The sequence below is a fragment of the Pteropus alecto genome, unplaced genomic scaffold (genome assembly GCF_000325575.1).
Source record: "Pteropus alecto unplaced genomic scaffold, ASM32557v1 scaffold106, whole genome shotgun sequence".
NCBI classification, from domain to species: Eukaryota; Metazoa; Chordata; class Mammalia; order Chiroptera; family Pteropodidae; genus Pteropus; species Pteropus alecto.
The window spans coordinates 11,114,574-11,135,807 of record NW_006442103.1 but is presented as its reverse complement, the minus strand read 5'-3'; the positions used below and the strand labels follow the sequence as shown (position 1 = coordinate 11,135,807).

General features: G+C 35.7%; 1 protein-coding gene across 3 annotated transcripts; it reads left to right on the top strand.

The window, feature by feature from the left end:
* The first annotated feature begins 1,747 nt into the window (after window positions 1-1,747).
* LRIF1 (ligand dependent nuclear receptor interacting factor 1) lies at window positions 1,748-18,993 on the top strand. 3 transcript variants are annotated; one of them, XM_025052318.1, is made up of 4 exons: window positions 1,748-2,189; window positions 12,722-14,226; window positions 15,391-15,657; window positions 16,481-18,993. In XM_025052318.1, the coding sequence occupies exons 2-4, from the start codon at window positions 12,727-12,729 to the stop codon at window positions 16,916-16,918; spliced, it is 2,205 nt and encodes a 734-aa protein (XP_024908086.1). In that variant the 5' UTR covers window positions 1,748-2,189; window positions 12,722-12,726; the 3' UTR covers window positions 16,919-18,993. The 3 variants fall into 3 exon arrangements, with proteins under 3 accessions (XP_024908086.1, XP_015451060.1, XP_015451062.1); XM_015595574.2 differs by having other exon boundaries at window positions 12,714-14,226; XM_015595576.2 differs by lacking the exon at window positions 12,722-14,226 and having other exon boundaries at window positions 1,787-2,189; window positions 16,481-18,144.
* Window positions 18,994-21,234: the final 2,241 nt, after the last annotated feature.

The window sequence follows — 21,234 nt, the reverse complement described above, 5'->3', positions numbered from 1 at the left end:
CCGAAGTGTCCTACAATAGATGATTGGCTAAAGAAGCTGTGGTACATTCATACAATGGAATATTACTTAGCCATAAGAAGAGATGAAATACTGCCATTTGTGACAGTATGGATGGACCTCGAGATAATCATGCTAAGCGAAATAAGCCAAACAGAAAAAGTTGAAAATACATGATATCACTTTATATGTGGGATGTAAACCTAAAAGCAACGAATGAACAGGACAAACTAACAGAGACTCATGGGCATGTACTATAGACAGTTGCCAGAGGGTAAGGGGTGGGGGGAGCGGGTAGGTTGACGGGGTAAATGGGGTCCAATATGTGGACAAATGAACAGGACAAACTAACAGAGACTCATGGGGATGTACTATAGACAATTGCCAGAGGGTAAGGGGTGGGGAGAGCGGGTAGGTTCATGGGGTAAATGGGGTCCAATATGTGATGTCAGAAAGAAATCTAACTATGCGAGGTGAACAGTGTAAATGTGTGTGTGTGTGTATGTGCGCGCGCGCGTTTTGTTAAAGTGCACAGCTGAAACTTATTGGATTTCGTTAACCAATATCACCATAAAAATGTCTGCTTTTCAGGGAATCCAAGCTGTGACAATAAGTTTCATTTATAGGAAGCGGTGATAGATATAAAGAGAAGCCACACTGCAAAGAGGATAAAGTAAATGGTAAGAAAATGGAACAAGCTAGAAGGGGAAGCTTGTTCATGTGATTTTGCTTTCACAGATAGGAGATGACCAAAACCAAGACAGTAGTAACGGCTTACCAGTTTTGGACATTTGACTAAAAGATAAATTTCAGTTAAATATACAGGATTCTATATTGTTGAAATTAACCTTTAGCAGAGTAAAGAGTAGTTAGAAAGCACTGCTTTCTGTTAATGTATCAGGACGTCAGTATTACCTCACTAAGGAATTAGGGGAACGAGTAACCAGCATCTTTAAAAGAACAACATAAACCTTAAAATTGGCTACCTCATGTCGAGCTCCTAAACTTAAACAGTGTGAGTAAGTTACACAGGTAGTGTCTATACTTGGTAAAGCTGGATCTTCTACTAAACCGTTCAAACCATTCATTCCACAACGCCTTTTGTCCCCAGCTGAAGGCGAATGTCTACCCCTTAAGCCAAAGACTGAACCTGTTTCTCCGATAAGTGACTGAATAGCTGGAATCAAGAGACTTCTGAAAAAACTTTTCTGTGGAGATCCAAATAAAGATGCCCCCCAAATGTCTGTATGGGAAGCGAAACTTGTATAGAATGAACGAATTAGCTATATGATAATAAATAATAATTTTGACCAAGGCATGAGTGGGGTGGAAAAAGACGTTAGGTTTAGTGTATAGGCAAAGCTTCAGTAACGAGGAAATAACCGAGAAATCTTCAGGAATTAGCAATAATACGGCGCAGGCTGCAGGCAGGCATTTAAAGTGTTCTCATGCCACGAGTGCATGACGATTTCAAAAGACCTCTCGGATGTCTTTTAAAGCACTGGCGAGAAAGATAAAATTACACTAGCGGGGAACACAAAAGCAGAAATTTACAATTGACCCCGGAAACATTTTATTTCGCGTAGGTATCTGAAGAATTTCTTTTGCAATACGTTACTTGATCCGGAAGAAGAGATAGCAAACATCACTTGCGATTGGATTGTGTCATATAGGCGGAGCTTTTTTGAGCCAATCACGTTAACAACCGGATGTGACGATCCCGGAAGCCGCTGGCTGTACTTCGCTCCGGCGGGCGCGTCTTCACCAGAACCAGCACTGATGGGGGCGGTGCCATTAAGGCCACGCCTCCCGCGCCGACTCCGGGTGGCTTTGTAGCGACATCGTAAGGTCTGAGGGGCGGAGATTCGGAAGGATTCTCTCAGAGCCTAAGGCCCGGCCCGCGCGGTCAGTCGCGTCCCGTTCTTCCGGTTTCCGGTAGCTGCGCCGCGTCCCTCCGAAGCTCGGAGGAAACGCCCTCTCGAGAGCTCGTCGTCGCCCTCGTCTCAGCATCGAACCCCCTCAGAGTTGCTCCGGAGCAACTCCAGCCCAGCATTCTCTCGCTCTGTTTCCCGGCCCCACACTGCCCACTGTCCTGGATGTGCTGGCCCTTCCCACCCTTCTAAAATGTCCAATAACCTACAGAGGGTCTTCTTGAAAGCCGCAGAGGAAAAGTCAGGCAACGCCTCGCACTGGTAAGTACAGGTTTCCGATCTCGCTCGACACACCCGCCCCTCGCCCGTCTCTTGGCAGGATGTCCAGTCGGCCGTCGTTTCCTGACGTTCTGCAATTCAGATGCGTTTGCGCCGCCCCAGGGTGAGCCATTCCCGAGGAAGCGCGCGTCGCTTCGGCACTTAGAGCCCTTAGAGCGCATCCCTCTTGGAAATGTAAATCCTTCCCAGAGCCTGACGTTGTCAGCCTCCGCCCTGGCTCCGCAGGACCCCAGCGTCTCCAATTTCAAAGGCGAACAGAATGGACCTCCACGGGGGAGGAAAATCAACATGGCCGACGCTTCCGTGTGACCAAAACCTTCTGGAAGGTTCTCGCGCACTCCTTGGAAAAGCAAGCAGCAACCAGCGCGGATTAGCAAACGCAACCTAGGTGGCGCTAGATCGTCAGTGAAACTTGCCGTGATTTAAGAGAGTGAAAAGGAAAAGATGTGTTTTTGTGTAATTGTTGAGTATATGAAGTTAGAAACCGAAAAATTGCTCTAGAATAAGGGAATCGATTGTTCGTAAATTTCAAATAATAGCTTTGGAGAGAAAGAAAGGTAAAAATAGAGGAATGCTCATGTAAAATCAGTCTTTTGCAACAACCTATTTGAAGCAGGTAATGCGAATGCCATCTCTGGATGTCTCTGTAAAAGAACTGTATTTGACATGGGGAGATTCCAGTATTTCTTAGAGAGACATACTGATTTATAAATTCGGAAAAAATAGTTTTTTATCATTCAGTTTTTTAAGTTTAAGACGAAATGAAACGAAAGCAAAACTATTATTTAAGATAGAGTATTTTAAGTTGTACGTCCCATGATTAGTGAGTGTGTAATAAGTAGTGAAAAAAGTTAAGTCTCTACAGAAAGGAAACGTGAAGAAGAAAGCATGAAATTTAAGATGTAAATTTCATGGAAAAGGATTGATGAAGAAAACGAGGCTGCCTATGTTTAATTCTAACTTTGCCAGTTACTATTTGTGAGGCTAGGTATTTAGGTTTCCATCTTGTAAGTATTACCGCCTAGAGCTATTTTAAGGATTAAAAGAGTGAATAGTGATAAAATATTTAATGTAGGAAAAATAGAAAAGCACTATTTAAATGTTAGTTAATATTATAAGAATACAACTTCTGTACAAATTTTGGCCCAGGAAGTAGGTTTCCTTTAATTACAAATAGATACAAAACCTAATTATAATAAAGACTTTTAAAAACCATGCATAATATTCTAAAAATGGATCAGTCAATAAATCCAGTGAGTGAAAACAGTATTGAAAAACTGAACTACCAAGAACGAACCATTGTGTTTCAGATCAAAAGATTCAGCTTTTGTGTATGTTAGTCGTTTGTTGGTTTATTTTTGGTGGTGGTTGGCGGTGGGGGGGTGGGGCAGAGATAGTAATACTTTTTAATGATTGATTATTTCTTCTGCCTTCTTTTAGTACTTGAATATTGATGACATCTGACCCTAACAACAGTATTTGTTTTAGGATTGCATTCGTTTTTTATATGAGAAATAGGATAGAGTATGAACTTTAAGTTTTCCTTTATTGTGTACTTTAACTCGTGTCCAGTTTCTAATCTTGGCTATCTATATTTGGCATTTTTTTAAAAAACATTACAGATTGAATTATGTTTTGGTTACATTCATGAGTCTTTTGGAGTTCATTAACTCATTGATTTATCCTTTGTTTTCATTATCTTCAAATGCATTTATTTCTTCAAATCACTTGGTTGTTGGTTGAGTATTAGATTCATTTCTATTTTGTAAGTAACAATCTGCATGACATCCAAATAGAATTATGTAAATCCTTTGATTCATTTCAGCTCCTTATTGGAAACTTAGTTTTCTTATTTTTCTGATAGTATTTTTGATGGTACTAAATCATTCATGACTATATGATTTTCCTATTTTCTATAGACACCTGAATTTTTCTTGTTACTGCTATTCTTTTATAAGTATTTTTAGTTGTGCAACATAGAAAGTTTATTGTTTAAAGTATTTCTAATTCTTCAGGGCATAAAATGTGAAACCCAAATTTAATCTTAGAGTACAAAGGAAAAATCTGGAAGATACTAGTGATAGTTTGCATTAAGTTTATTTAGGTTTGGGCTTTATTAGCAAAGAGCAAAGCCGGAGTCAGAATGGTATAGTGGAAAGAAGCTAAGCTTTGGAGTTACAGAGATTAGGTTCATACTCTAGTTCACCACTTATTATCAATATTCAAATGTTTGGTTAAAAACCATTCAATGAGTGGCTACTCTGTGATAGACTGTGCTAAATGGAGGGATCTACTAAAGAATAGGATATGGGCCATGCCTACGAAAAGCCTTTCAGTCTAGTGGGGAGTGATACTAGACTGCCATTTTTTAATGGCATTGTGCACAAAATACTGTGAGAGCATAGAGCATAGGACAGGTTTCTGGAGCAGCCGAGTTGGGGAATGTATCAGCTTTCCAGGTAAAGATGAATGCAGGCTATGCCCAGGTGGAGGGAATGGGTAAATAAAGCACCAATATGGCTTATTACTAATAATTGGTATTTATTGTATGATTCTATACTACAAGCAAGATAAACAGATAGAACTTAAGGGTTTGGTTTGCCCTGCTAAAGAGATTAGATTTCATCTATGGAGATGAGAGGATTTAAGAAAAGGAATGTCATGGTCACATGTGCATTTCAGATAACTAATGGCAGTGTGGATTTGCTGGTGAGGGGATCAGGCATATAAGGATTCTATTTCAGTTGTCCTTTCAGGGATGCTGAGGGCCTGAACTAGTTGATGTAAAGGTTGGATTCAACTAAATACAAAGAAAAAATAGGCAGACCTTGTCAGTGAATTGGCACAAAAAAAGGGGATCAATTACGATGGCAGTTTTCTGGGTGGATATTGGTAAATTAATTGAGATGAGGAACGCACCAAGAAAGCCATCAGAGAGATACTTGAAAAGAAACTCAGGCAGGGTTGGAGCTGAAAATAGAGACTTGTGAGTCATTAGCTTTGAGGTATAATAAAAGCTAGTGATAATACATGGCACAATAATAGGAATTAGGATGTCATGAGATTGTCAGCTGGCTTTTTTCTGCCTTTAACCCTTTGTTCTTAAATGGGAAGCTAAAATTCATGTCCTTAGCAAGGGCCTTGGTTTGGTTAAAAAGATGTTTCATTGTCAGTTCAGTGTATGTTTAGTTTTGTACAGTGTATGTGTTACTAGTTTATTTTTGTGGGGTGTATATGAGAGAGAGACAGAGAGATGGAGAGGGAGAGAGAGAAATACCATATAAGTTAACTGAAATCTATTTTTCATTAATCTCTCAGTTTATGCAATTGAATTTTTTAGACCCTGTTATGTTGGGGTTATGCTAAAGTAAATAGAAGAAAATGGATGGGATTGCCCAAGAAAGCATGTAATTCTGAACGTTTTTTACTATTACTAAACCTCTGTTCTCAGCTATAAAACAGGAATGACAGTACCCACCTTGTTGGGCTATTTATTAGGATTAGATTAGTGATAAGTATGTATAGTAACATCTGTTATATATAATATATGGTACATATTATTACATTATGTACTTATGTATATTATGTAAGTACATAATGTGAAATCATAGTAAGATGGAAAAAGTTCTAGCAGTTGAAATAATTATGCAGAAATATCTATAAAACATTCATTAGCCTACAAAACTTTTACTCCATTTCTAATATGTGAATGCTTCATATCAATAATAGATTAGTCAAAAATGTCAAGTTATATAGTATAAATATATTTAATATAGCTTTTATTAAAGTTTTTCATACCTTTTTACTAAAGTTCTCACATTTTCAGAAGACTACCTGATTTATTTACTTATTCTTGGACACCAACTGTCCATTTTAATGGAAGATAACTAGCATATTTTGGGAGTTTATCATAATCCTAGCCTATTCTTGCCTTTACTTCTCATAGCAAGCCTTATTGTCTTTATTTTACAAATGAAGAGAGATTCAAAGAGGTTAAGTAAATTTACCAAAGTCAATCAACTAATAATTGGAAGAGCCAAGATTAGAAGCCCATAGTCTTTCTAATGTATTTCTATTTTCTCTTTTAAAGTCTTAAACTGTATTCTTTGTCCAATGTAGTTTCTCAGTTTAAATACCAGCTGATTTAAAGTAATTAGCATGTTGATGATTCTTTTTAAGTGACCAAACTAGAGCATGGGATGCAGAATCTGGTTCTAGTTTTAGTTCTAACATTAGCTAGCAGAATGTAATCTTTAAGAAAACAGAATCTTTATAGAGTTTTTAGTTAATCTCTTAAATGGAAAGTGTCTTCTAGATCTGAAAAAAATGCATATTGATTGAAGAAATATGAACTTCACCTGACTTATGACTTCTCTTCTTAACATTTGCATTTCAGTTTTTTAGAACTCATTCCATTATTACTAGGAAATCATGAGTTTTTTTTAAAAAAATTATAGCTTATAGAATTCGGTTCAACTAACATTATTGTATACAATGTGCTAGTTCTATTAGCTGTAGAGGTTATAGATATAGGATAGCCTACCCTTAAGGAACTTATGGTCTCTGGTAGATTGTATGAATCTCTACTGATATACTGACATAGAAGAAACTGTATTTTCCTTCCATTTTTGGAGAAGAATGGAAGAGCAGAGAGGAAAAATCAGTGATGAGGTTTTAAAATAGTTTGTGTAATATTTATAAATGTCTTTTTGTAAAACAGAAATAAAGAGGCTATATAATGAAGTATGTGAATGAAGTATCAGAAGCCTGTGTGATTTCTTTAAATACCATGTCAGTTGAAACGTACTTGCCCCTGTGGATATAATTATAAAAACATGGGTTTTACTGTTGTAGATTCTAATATGTTAGCCAAATGTTATTGACAAATGAAGTACATAAATAAACCAGATGAGACTAAACAATAAAATTTATTGAGACAGTTCACTTGAAATGGAGAGTTGGAAAGAGCAGCATTTTTATTTATATATATTTTTGAGAGCCTACTGTACTTGATATTGGAAGAACAGTTACAAAATAAATGACACCATCTCTAACCCTAAGGAGTTGCCATCTCACCACTGAAAAAAATACTCATTTTTTAAATTGGCTAATAGATCAAAGGCAATATAGAAGGCATTATATAACTGTTAAGGTTACTAGCATCAGTGGGAGTGCTTTAGAGATTCTAGGTTGGAAGAAGTTAATGTGAGTTTGAGTGACTAGCAGATACTTCATGGAGTAGGTGGAATTGATCCTCAATTTATAATTGTATTTTAAATTGTTGGAGAAGTAAAAAGTAACTCGAAGAATACTTAGAGTAAAATGATGTGCACGGTATAATCCAGAATAGCAAGGAGACCTTTTTGGTAACACCAGAGATTTTATGTGGAGAAGTTAGAGGTGATACCATTTGTAGAGACTGGTTGAGGCTGGGTTGTAAATGATTGTCGTATCAAGCTGAATTGGCAATGATGAATTATTAAAACTTTGAGCAAGGAGGTAACAGGATGAAAACAATGATTTTAATATGCCAGAGATACATAATAATAGTGGCTGTAGTTAGAAAAACTAGTTTAAAAGTTGGAACAAAATATAGGAATGAGATAATAAGGACTAGACACAAGGTGATGCAGGTCTGCTCTAGATAGACACAATGGTGAAGAAAAGATGAGTAAGCTGTAAGAAGAAAAAAATCTCAGTGATTTGGGGATTTATTCAGTATACATTTAGTGACTTTACCCTTTGTAAGCATCTATACAAGCTGTTGTGGGTGAATCAAAGGTGAATAAGAAGGGTGATAAAAATAAATCGGAGATGACTAGGTGACTTCAAACCTAGGTGACTTGGAAAATAGTAGTGCTGACACATGACTGGATGGTAAGATAGAGTATTCATTTTCAGTAGAGTAATTTTAACGTTAAAGTGATGGCGTGTAAAGGGAAAATGGTAAGACATCACAAATATGGAACTGAGATCAATATTAGGGGATAGGAATAAAAATGTAACCGAGAGTCATTATTGCAAAGGAGATAGTTGAAATAGTTGAAGTGATGAAAATTAGTGCAGTCTTTAAAGAAGAACTCCTTGAAGGAGAAACAGGATCAAGAACTGTACTTTGGGGAATAGGCATAGTTGGATACTTAAAATGCAGAAAACGAATAAGGAAACATTAAGAAAGAAAAGAAACAAATTGTGCACAATGGAAATTACCATAGAAAGATATTCAAGAGGGCGGGATAATTAGCTAGCAGTGTCAATTTCAGCTGGAAAGAGGACAGAGTAAAGACAGATTTAACCTTGAGGACAGATTTGGTAATACTTGAGAAAGAGGTGTAGAATAATAGGAAAGAAAATAGACTTCAGAAGTAGACTTAGAGACAACTTTCTGATATATCAGTGACAGAGGGTTAGTAGGAGTTCTTAATTGTGGTTCTTTAACATCATCTATCCTTTAACATCATCTGTCAACTTTCTGTCACTGGACTTAGTACCTATATCACAGTCTTCTCTCTAATCCTACATGACTTCAGCATCTATATGGATAACCTCTTTGTCACCTGGTCTTTCAGTACAAAGATGTTTTTTTCTCCAGTGATCTTATTCTCCATTTACCACCAGCTATCCACTTCTGCGGTTATTGTTATCAGATGAAAATGCTGCATTCACAAAATTCTTGATTTAAGGCATCATGCTTTCTAAACACCAGTTCCTATATTTCTAGCTTACTTGTTTGAGTACTGCCACTTTGGCTGTTCTTTATGTGGCCCTCCAGGTCAATAAGCCCTATATTTTCTCCTTATACTTCAGTCTTTTATGGTCTCATTTCCTTCCCATCCAGTTTAGATTCTATGCTCTATTGATAATTTTTTTAGATTCTATTGATAATTTTTATTAATACCCTAAATTCCTTTGCTCCTCTTTGATTTTTGTTGTACCTTCTTTTCTGAAGCATCCTTAACCCTGGATGAACCCAGTAATTTGCTTTCTTTTGCCTGTATCTGGTGAAACAAGGAAACTATCACAAGAGCAGATCAGTATCACTATAAATTCAGAATCACTACCTATCTCACTGGGCTATCGACACTGCCCGATGACTAGTATTTTCTGAGATCACCTTATTCTCGCACAAAGACTTTTTGGATCCTTCACATCTCTCCTTAGAGGATATCATGTCTTTTTTCACTGAGAGAATAAAAGCAGTTCGAATCACCTCAACCTTCTGACAGCGAAGCTATAAACTTAACCTGCAAATGCATGTAACCGTAACTTCTCTTCCAGTTCCTAAGATGTTTCTCCAGCTTTAAAGTTCAGTCCTTCACCTGTCTTCTGGTATCCAATTCCTACCTCCTTATCAAACCTTACACTTTATTATCCTGCTTTCTTCTTTGTTGTCAGTCTCTTCCTCTCGACAACTCCCATGAGTGTTTACATATGAGCTTAAAAAAACAGATCTCTTCTTTGACCCCATTTTTAGCCTGCTGTTTGAAAGCCGTCAATAATCCTCATGCTATTCATCTCAGTGTACGTTTTTCATGTGCATCCTACTTGGCCTCTCAGAAACTTTATAGAATTGCCCAATTTTCTTGAAACGCTCCTTCCTTTGGCTTCCATTGCATCAGAATCTCTTGTTTTCTTTCTACTGCTCAAAGAAAATAGGAAACTTGCTTAATTGTTTTAAGCAAGGAAGGGCCAGCTTTAGTGTGCTAACTTGAGGGGAGAGGTTGTGACCGAAGGAAAGGCCAGTTATGAAGCTACTGTAATCGTCTAAGCCAGAGATGATGTTTGGTTGAACTAGAATGGAGACAGTTAATTTGGAAAGAAATGAAGAGATCAAGGGAAAACTAGGACATGTTCTCAACAGGATTTTGTGATAAATTGAATATAGATGGTAAGAAAGCAGGAATTACTTCTGACATAGACATCTAAGATCAATGAGATGCCATTTACCAAAGGGGGGAGCGGGGAAACACTGAAAAAGGCCATGAATTTTAGGTGCATTTGAGATTCTGAACAGAAATGTTATGAGGGAAGTTGAATATATAAGCCTGAATCTCAAAAGAGCTAAGATATAAATAGTTGAATTGTTGCTACATAAATGGTAACTTAGTTGAAGTCACGCATGAAAAGAAATCATCTAGGGAAAGCTTATGGAGCAGAAAGAGAAGAGTTCAGTCTAAGCTTTCGTGAATTCCAACATTTGAAGGTTGATTCAAATAGGATAAGTTGACAAGACTGAGGAGTCACTACAGAGGTAGGAGAGTGTCATATCTAGGAAGCCTTGGGAAGAGAATGTTTTAAGAAAAGGAACAGGCATTTTTTTTTTTTTTTAAGCAAGCATTTTTGTACTCATTGGACTACATCATTTATCTCACTTAATGATGTTTACCTGTTTACATGTCCACGTACCAGGTACTTTAAGTTCTTTTAGGGATTGTGGGTTGAACTAGTTTGGAGTCAAGCAAACATTTTCTGTAAAGGGCCAGATAGTAAATATTTCAGACTGCGGGCCATATGATCTCTGCTGTAACTACTCAACTCTGCTGTTGTAGCATGAAAGCATCTGTATACAGTACATAAAAAATGAGTGCAACTGCATACTAATAAAACTTTATGGATACTGAAATTTGAATCATAATTTTCACACATCACATAATATTGTTGTGATTTTTTTTAAAAAATCATTTAAAAATCATCCTTAACTGGTGAGCTGCACAAAATGGAGTATTAGGCCCCATTTGGCCCACAGGCTATACTTAATAACCTTTTTCCCATAACTGAGTCTGGTGCCTGAACCATAACAGACACTCAATTAAATTTCTGTGTAATAAATTAAAATTCAGTAAGTTCTGATACAGATTATATATGCTTTTTTGGGGAGATGGGATGGTGATGAAGGTGGATTTCCCTCTTCAGCCTTGAAAGCAAGAATTCATACTTTATGTTCTTGCTTTAGAGAATAACTTTTCATTTACGAAAATATATGACATTTTGAAGCACTATCACATGGTCGGAAAGCTGTTTTAAATATTGGTAACATTACAATTATATTATTTTGGATTATAGAAAGGTAAAACCGAAGAATTCCAGTGCTTCCTAGGATGCATAGAAATTTTGGTTTTGATTTTTATTAATACCTGAGGTTTTAAAAACATCTATAGGCAGTAAAACACACCTTTATACTTTTGAGAATTCTAATTATTATTATCTTTTGCTCTTAAAAGTTTTTATTTCACTTGATCTTAGTCATATAAGGGCATCCTGGTTTTATAGGACCTGGACTCTGCTCTCATGTTGCTAGAATTTAGCATGAGAGACAATTTACATGCAAGTGAACAGATTAATATATGATGACAACTTGTGACATGTACTATGAAGGAAATTAGTAGGTGTACTATTATAGACTATGAACGAGGGGCAAGGGTATTTAAGGTGGTCAGAGGACGTAGCTCTTGGAAGTTATTTATGCTGAGACTTGAGTAATGTGGGTGGGAGAGGAGTACCTAGGCAGAGAGAGCATGTGTGACGGCCCATGAGGTCTCGGTAATTTCCAGGAACTGAAAAGTGGTTTTAGGTATAAATAACTTGAGATGCCGGTATTCAAGAAATCTACAAATAATTGGTTATATAAACAGATTGATATATATCGGATTTTATAAGACTCAGATAATTTGTACTAAGAAATAGTACAAATGATCCTCATAAGTATCAGGATCAAAATTAGTTAATTACAAAAAAAAAAAAAAATTTACTGACTTCTAGTGCGTTCCACGTTCATTGAAAACCAGCTAAACAGACATTGCTGTTATATACGTGGATTAACAGGCAATTGGAACTAATATGAGTAATTGCCGTACCGAGGGCTATTTAGCATCAAGCTGCAAATGTGCTGAAAGAATAAGTGAGAGAAGAAAATGGTTCCTATATGGGTAACTCAGTTTAGTCTCCACAAATGTGTCACACTAAGGTATCACCATAAGAGATGCCTTTAGCAAAAGAAGAATGGTTGACAGTATAACTTGTGAGTCATTGTCAGTGGGAAGAAGACAATTGATGGGATGGTGGGGAGAAGACTAAGGAAATAGAATAAGCATAAATAGAGGTGAAATGAGATTCCTGGTCAGTAAGAGTAAAGGAGGAGGACACAAGGAAACAATTCAAGGAGAAGGAGAAGGGGGGATGCTAATAGTTTGAGTGTTTTCTAGTAGGCATAATTTTATACAGGGTAAAACCTCAGAAAAGTCTACTTTTTAGTTTTAGGAATAAATGTTCGTATCTCATACCTATTGCCTAATCATGTGAGATCTAAATCAAAGCTGATCATATCTTTGATTATTTCTTCTACATCGTCAGTATCTTTGTTTTACAATATTTCACTTTGAAAATTCAAAGTGACAAATTACATATATTTTATATAGATTTTAAAAATAATATTTGCGTATATTTGCTTTTAAATAAAATGTATATACCATGTAGTATGTTGTATTTATTTACTCATGTTCTTTTAAGTGTTTCAGGCTGCATGTACCAAGTAGTTCAGACGATTGGCTCGGATGGAAAAAATCTTCTGCAATTACTTCCAATTCCTAATTCCTCTGGAAATCTTATACCACTAGTTCAATCTTCAGTCATGTCTGATGCTTTGAAAGGGAATACAGGAAGCCCAGTTCAAGTTACTTTTCAGACTCAGATTTCCAGCTCTACCACAAGTGCATCATCAGTTCAATTGCCCATTTTTCAGCCAGCCAGTTCTTCAAACTATTTATTTACAAGAACAGTAGATACAGCAGAAAAAGTTAGAGTTACTTCTGTGGGAACTGAAAAATTTACCTCACCAGTTTCTAAAGTTCAGAGTCATGGTGTGAAAATTGATGGACTCACCATGCAAACATTTGCTGTTTCTCCCTCCTCAACACAAAATGATTCATCTTTTTTCTTAGTAAATACCCAGAGTCTCCCAATGACTGTGAAGTCTCCAGTTTTGCCTTCTGGGCATCATTTACAGATTCCAGCCCATGCTGAAGTGAAATCTGTACCAGCGTCATCATTGCCTCCTTCAGTTCAGCAAAAGATACTTGCAACTGCAACCACAAGTACCTCAGGAACAGTTGAGGCCTCCCAAATACCGTCCGTTATTTACGTATCTCCTGTAAATACAGTGAAAAATGTAGTTACCAAGAACTTTCAACACATTTACCCAAAACCGGTTACAGAAATAGCAAAGCCAGTGATACTAAATGCCACACAAATTCCAATGAATGTTGCTAAAGAGACACAATTAAAAGGTGGTCAGCATTCTCAAGCTGCTCCAGTGAAATGGATTTTTCAAGAAAATCTACAGCCTTGTACTCCGTCTCTTGTTCCTGTTAAGTCTTCAAATAATGTGGCTTCAAAGATTTTAAAAAGTTTTGTAGATAAGAAAAATTCGGGAGATAATTCTATAAATATGCCTCCATTGAGTACCGTCAGTCATAGTGGGACGCAGTCCAAGAGTATGCCTATTAAAGATAATGCTTTGGTTATGTTTAATGGGAAAGTCTATCTGTTGGCTAAAAAGGGGACAGATGTTTTGCCATCACAAATTGACCAGCAGAATTCTGTTTCTCCTGACATTCCACCAAGAAAAGCTATATCACAGATAGTGAGTTCAAGTCCAGTCACAAAAATATCCAGAGAGGTCGTAAATTTTGTTTTGGCTAAAAATAAATCTTCCCAGATGGAGACAAAGTCACTTTCAGATACCCAGCTTGCTTCCATGGCCAATCTAAGGGCAGAGAAGAATAAAAAAGTGGAGAAACCATCTCTTTCTGCCCCAAACCCACATAATCTGAACCCATCCATTAACTACTTAAAAGAGAGTAAGACTTTATGCGTAAAGGCAGACTTTCCAGATGGATTTAGTACAGGACAGAATGCCCCCAGAAAAGGAAATATCATCCAGAGCATAGAGAAAATAAGTTCCTCTGTTGATGCAACAACTGTTACTTCACAACAGTGTGTTTTCAGAGACCAAGAACCAAAGGTAATTTTCCCATGTCAGGGTGTTCTTTTTATCTATATAGAAAATTTTTCTTTCTTAATTCTCAGTTATCTGTAGTACCTTTCTCCCCTCCTCTCCCATCCTCCACTCCATCACATACATACCATACACACATGAATGCTGAAGTGAAAGCTTTCACCTGAAAGAAATATTTGAGGAAGAGTATAATTGAGAGAGTCCAAGCAGTATCTTTGTCTTGAATCATTTGGCATGCCAAATCTTTAAAAGAAAAACAAACAAATCACAGCGCAACAAGGTTTGGAGGAGTTGGAGAAGGATAATGTGAATTAAAAACTTAGCAATGTTATGTGTGTGCGTGTATACACACATTTGTACACATGCTTATGTATACATATATATTTAATAGCCTGCTTTTAGTATATGAAGAGATCAATATGCATATAGGAGAGCTGGGGTTTTTTGTTTGTTTTGTGGTGGTAGGTAGATACCTGGCAATTTTTTTAGGTAGATGGTGGAAGGGGTAGGACAAGACCAGTCAGTATTTTTAAAGTCATTTGTGGAAATAGCATTTATTAGCATCTTTAATTGGGAAATTTTTTTCTTTAGTAGAACAACTTGTTTTTTTTTTTAGCCGTTCTTTCTGACTCCTCATCCAATTATCCAACATCCACATAGGTACCTTTCTGTTCTACTTAAGATATGTGTGTCTGTGCTCACTAAATATTTGTACCCACCTTTTCTTTACTTAGAAGTCTATTAAATAATGTCAGTGTTTCTCCCCTTTCAGTACAGAATTGAACTTCAGAGTAAGGAGGTTAATTCTGTTGAGTATAAAATTGATTAAAGGCTTAAGACTTTTCCAGAAGACTACAATTTCAATTAATGTTGTAGTTTATTTTTAACTTGTCATTAGTCTGTATTCTCATTTCAGTTGCTTGAGAATTGAGTACCCGTTACCTTTCTAGTACAAGAAAGTAAAATGAGTGAGAAATTGCAAGGGAACATTTTAAGTTTGTACTCAGTTCTAAGTTCAGTGTTTTGGGTGTGGGTGGTAAGGCAAGGGTAATGCAAACTGACCATTTAGAACTTAAAGCATGTTTTAAGATGAGGTAATCACTTAGTTGCTAGTCTGTTAAAATAGCTTAAGTAATGAGTCGTATCGTTTGTGTGTTTTCCTAATTCCAGATCCAGAATGAGATGGCATCAACATTAGAAAAAGTTACTCAAGACAGAAATGACAAGAAAAATCCTCAAGGAAGAAGCCATAAGGCAGCATATCTGAAGACTGATGCTGAGTTTAAAAAGATATTTGGTCTCACTAAAGAATTGAGAGTGTGCCTTACGCGGATTCCTGACCGTTTGGGCTTTGGAGAAGGTTTTGGTTCCTTTCGAAGTTTGGCGAAGAGTGACAGAGACACAGAGTTTATAGTAAAGGAGAACGAGAAAAAACAGGTAATCGATTTTGAAGTGTCCTTTGTAGGTACTCCAAAGAAACATGAATGTATTTTCTTGATTTGGTTTTTTAGTTTTATTTATTAATGTGAATAATTGTTATTAAACCAAATTTGCACGTATATGTAATATACCAAAATAATGTTAAAAAGAACGATATAGGTATAGTAAAAATGCATCCCCGGTTAATTAAAGATGTTTTAAGTGTTTTTACTCACGGTTTATTTTTTCATCATAAAATTATAAGAAAATGGCTATGGCTTTTTAACTAGTTACACTATTTTGAAGACCCTGTGTAAGCAAGCAGGTATTCATTGCGGTATTACTTAATACAAACATTTTAAGAAGTATACGTGGTCAATGATGAAAAGAAGCATCTCAGTAACTTTGCCTAGTGTCAGTCTACTTCTAAGTATATTATTGTTAATATTGTGTAATATCTCAAACTTCAGAGATTGGTCAATCTTTTCCAGTGAAAATATTTTATATGCACCTATTATGCAAACAAAAAAAAATCCATTTCGATTCTCAGGCTCTTCACAAATGGCTGTTATATTTTGGTGATAAATCAATACAGCTTATGATACTTGACTTAGACAGGAAAATGTGAATTAAGAATTTATTCTCGGTAAAAATCATTAGGACGTTGTTATTCATTTTGGTACCATACAGTGGAAAACATTAACTTCTTCATTGTTCTCAATATATTTTGTTGAATCGAATTTAATGCTAAATATTTATATCTGCAAACTTGTTAAGTTTTAGGGCATGCTCTATGTATGGCAGTAATGTTTTGTTTTTCTCTTGGAATCTTATTCAACAGGGTTTTGATAAGAAAAGAAAAGCAAGAAGCATTAAGAAGATGGATCACACAAAGAAGAGAAAAACCGAGAGTGTTTATAACACAGCTGTAAATGGAGGCACTAACGTCACCAGCTCCCAACTCATTAGTAGTCTTTTACCAACTTCAGATGTATCACACCGTAACATTCTCACAAGCTCCAACAAAACCAGAGATGAAAAGAGAACTGAAGTAGAACACTGTCCCCAGGAGAACCAGGAGAAAAGCACATTGAGTTCAAATGCAGATTTTGAACAAAGTCATTCCTTTAATAAAAATTATACTGAAGATATTTTTCCTATGACACCACCAGAGTTAGAAGAAACCATTCGAGATGAAAAAATAAGAAGACTTAAACAGATGCTAAGAGAGAAAGAAGCAGCCCTCGAAGAAATGCGTAAGAAGATGCACCAAAAATAATAAAATGTTGCTATACTTAAAGACTTCAGTGAATTAACTATGTTTTACCATATTTTTTTCATCGAGTTAGATGCATTCTGAAAGTGATTTTGAATATGAAATTTTTTTTTTTCCATCAGTCAATTATAAAATTTTATTTAAGGAATACAGAAAAGATTGATTCATGTATGACTCTTGAATAATCTACATGGGGTATCAGAATCTTTAGAGACCTTTTTTTTGGAAGGAAAAATTTTCTGTTATTTTAACTAGAATTCCCCAAGTTTGAATATTTGTGCAGGATCTTTGTTATTATTTGTATCTTTAGCTAAACTCCTCAGGTATTATTCCAACAATAGATAAGTTTTGTATACTATTGAAATTTTAAATTCAAGAGGAAATCAGCTCTAAATTTAGCTTTGCCAGTGGGCTTGTGTATGTACTCAATCTCTTTACCCATGAAGTGATGCTACCATCTACTCACCATTGTAATTTTTTTTTAATTTCAAGAAAGAAAATGCATTATAACAGCATTATTTAAAAATTCAAACGTCTCTCAAGACTGAGGGACACTTGTTTTGTAACTTTTATAAATTAGTTTCATGATCCAAAATGGGTTTTAGAATTCAAGTTATATAATGTCTTATTTGCTTAATGTGATGTTATTATCTCTAGGCAAATGCTGTTTCTTTTTTGAATATGACATGTAACTTGGACTGTGTGAAAAGTAAATGAACAATGGCCACATTTAATACTTTTAAAATTGTAAAGTGTAGTATTTGATTTGGAGAGTTTGGGAGTGGTGGGGGATAGGGATGAAGGGGAAGGAGGGAAAGGTTATTTAAAAAGTGATTAACAAATCTCTGGAATTAAAATTAAATAAAACCTGTACACTGGCAACAAAATGGAAAACAATACTGAGAGGGAGTAGAACTCATGCAGACTGTTCATCAATGAGATTCTCCTGCCTTTTCTTTTTCGTAACAGCTTTATTGAGATAATTCACGTTATAAAATTTATCCATTTAAAGTATACAATTAGTGGCTTTTTATTCACAGTTTACAGACATCAACATGCTCTAATTTTAGAACATTTTCATCACTCTTGAAAAACCTTATACATACTAGCAATCAGTGCCCAGACCCTCTTCCCCTGAACCCTAACAACCAAACCACTAGTACATTTTCTGTCTCTGTAGATCTGCCTTTTGTGGGCATTCATATGCATGGAATGAATCATTCAAAGTATTTCGTGACTGGTTTGTTTCTTTCACTTGTCAAGGTTCCTCCGTGCTTCAGTATGTATTAATATTTAATTACTTTTTTAATTGCTGAATATTTTGTTGTATGGATGTGCCATACCTTGTTAATTCATTTATGGACAGTAGGGTCATTTACACTTTTGGCTACCAGGGTGTTGTGTTGCTATGAATGTTTGGGAACAAGTTTTTGTGTGGACACATGTTTCCAGTTCTCGGGTGTGTATCTAAGAGTGTAATTATTAGGTCATAGCCTAACGCTTTGTTTTAACATTGTGAGCAACTGCCAAACTATTCCAGTCAGCTTTTACCCCCTGCTCCAGCAAAATGGATCTTGTCAAGGACGCCAGCAGGTTCCATGTTGCTGTATCCACTGGTCAATTGTTCGTTGTCTTAATTTATCTTCTTCGTTTATCTGCCTGTGGGAGCATAATTTCATGAGTCATTACTTCCTTTGAAAAATCTTTAAACATTTTATTATTAACGAAGCAGCATATGTACATTATAGAAAATCAGAAAATACAGCAAGCTAAAATATTAAAAATTAAAACTTTATTCCCATCAAGCTAAAATATTAATATTATTAAGATATTAAATGTTGGACAAGGAGATAATTGAAGGCTACCAGTAAATATTGTTTGAAGTCATAGGTCTGGATGACATACTTGGGATAGTGTAAACGAGGATAAAATCGACTCATGTCTGAGTACATTTAAAAGTTGGAAAAAACAGTTGTAAATGAATTTTGAGGATTAGAAGGAGAGAAATCTTTGAATAGTGCCTGGCAATAGCAAGCAATATATCAGTATTTGTGAAATAAACTACTTTCTCATTTTGATTTTTCTGCTTTAGACTTTGCTGCTCATTTTGATTTCTCGTTTTGATTTTTCTGCTTTATTATTAAGGCTTTGCTGCTCATGAAATCCTCAAGCACTCATGTTTCTTTTCATTGTATTCCATGATAGGGCAATGGCTTGAATCCTTTACCACAAAATCCCCCAATTTGTCTATGCTGATGGTTTCAAACTCCTACCCTGTCATGAAATTCACTAAAGCTGTTTTTTTTCCCACAGGTCCCCAACAATTGCTAATAGTCAATTCTTTGTCTTTATCTTGACCTGTCAATAGCATTTGACATTGTTTATCAGTCTGTCATTGACATTTGTCCTTCGCTCTGCTTCCAAGACACCATATTCTTGTTTTCCTACTACCTATTGGCTGCTCCTCAGTCTCTTTGGCTGGTTCCTTCCTTCTCAATGATCTCTTAATGGAGTTACAGCTCAGTCCTTGTATGTCTTCTAATTTTATGTCTATCATATAATGGTCTCATCAAAATGCCATCTATATTTAGTAACTCCAACACTGTAGTTCCTTCTTGACATTTCCTCTTGGAATTCTAACGGGCATCTCAAAATTAACAGGCCAGCTCCAGCTTCCAATAATAATCCACACCCGAAATTAGCCTCAACAATGATTTTCTCAGTTCATGACAAAGCAGTCCTCCACTTGTTCAAGTAAAAACACTTGGAGTCTACCTCGATTTTTCTTTTTCTTATACCCTAGAATGAGTATGTTAGGAAATTTTCTTGGTTTACGTTCAAATTATACCCGGAATCTGACCATTGCTCACCACCTCTACTGTGATTACCTTGCATTTTCTCTCATCTGGATTATGAAATAACCAACTGTCCCCTTGCTTTCACCCGTGCACTACAACCTTTACTCAGCACAATAGCTAAGTGATTTTGTTAAAAGTATAAGGAGGGAGAAAGGACTAAAACCCAACAGAAAAGTTGGAACATAGATGAACACAACTCAGCATAAAAGATGTAAAAATGAAAATTACCTTCAAACCTGAAAAATGTTAAAAAATTATTTCATAAATGCAAATTAAAACCACTTGGATATCATTTTGCATTGGTCAGACTGGAAAAGATTTAAGAAAATGACAACATTCTGTTCATTATGTTTGCAAGGCTGTGAGGAGATAGGTATGTTCATACATTGCTGATGAGAATGCAATTTGGTACAATTCTTTTGGAGGGAAATTTGACAATGTAACAAAATTATATATGTATTTACCTTTCAATCAATGGGGCCAGCAATACTATTTCTAAAAATCGAAGCTGAATATATGCCACCAACAATGTGAAAATACACATATGCAAAATTTTATTATACTATTGTTTTTAATTGCCAAGTATTGGAAATGACCTAAATGCCATAGGAGAGTGGTTGAAAAATTTATGGTATATCCACACAGAATACTAAGTAGCTGTAAGGAAAGGCAGAGGAGGCACTCTATGAACTGATATGTAGTGATTTCTAAGACGTACTATAAAATGAAAAAAGCAAAGTGCAAAAGAGTATAGCATACCACTCTTCATAAGCAAAAAGATATAAGAAGATACATAATCTATTTGTACAAAAGTAATGCAGAAAAATAGTCTCAATAGAAAAATAAGACTGATTAAGGGAAAAGGATAGAAAGAAGAAGGGGATGGGAATGGGTTAGCAATGATGTAGAGTAATATTTCTGTGAACTTTTTGTATAGCTCTGACTTAAAAAATCACAGTAATGTCTCACATACCCTTCACATACCCCCAAGTAAATGATTAAAACCAACCAGGAAATGGGAACCCAAACTGGAATGCAAATACTAACAAATAAAATACATATAGTACAAAAGAAGATGGCCACACTTAAGGGGATAGGATAGAAAATAACCAACCTAAATAACTTAGAAAGCAATATCTTCATTGGGCTGTGAAAAGCTAAAGTCTTAAATGCTGTCATCTAGTTAGTAAAAGTGTTTCTCAAAAGGGTAAGAATTAGCAATCTTGAAACTACCTTACATGTATATTAGAACTGAACAAATAATTTCATAATTTCATGGATATTCAGAGCCAGATTTCTCATTGTTGGATGAAGACATTAAAAGGAAAAGAAGAAGGCTAACAAACCATGTATCATTGGATTAAAATAAGAGACATCAATATATACTCATAGTTTTTAATATATATTCAGATAGACTAAGAAATTTACATATAGGTATATGTGTGAGTTAGTATATATGCA

What these genes read in the sequence shown, in the direction of transcription:
- LRIF1 (XM_015595574.2), top strand. Translation starts at nt 2,122, where the DNA reads ATGTCCAATAACCTACAGAGGGTCTTCTTGAAAGCCGCAGAGGAAAAG. An exon ending in TCAGAGACCAAGAACCAAAG is followed by an intron (nt 14,227 to 15,390) that starts GTAATTTTCCCA and finishes TCCTAATTCCAG; the next exon opens with ATCCAGAATGAGATGGCATC. An exon ending in AGGAGAACGAGAAAAAACAG is followed by an intron (nt 15,658 to 16,480) that starts GTAATCGATTTT and finishes CTTATTCAACAG; the next exon opens with GGTTTTGATAAGAAAAGAAA.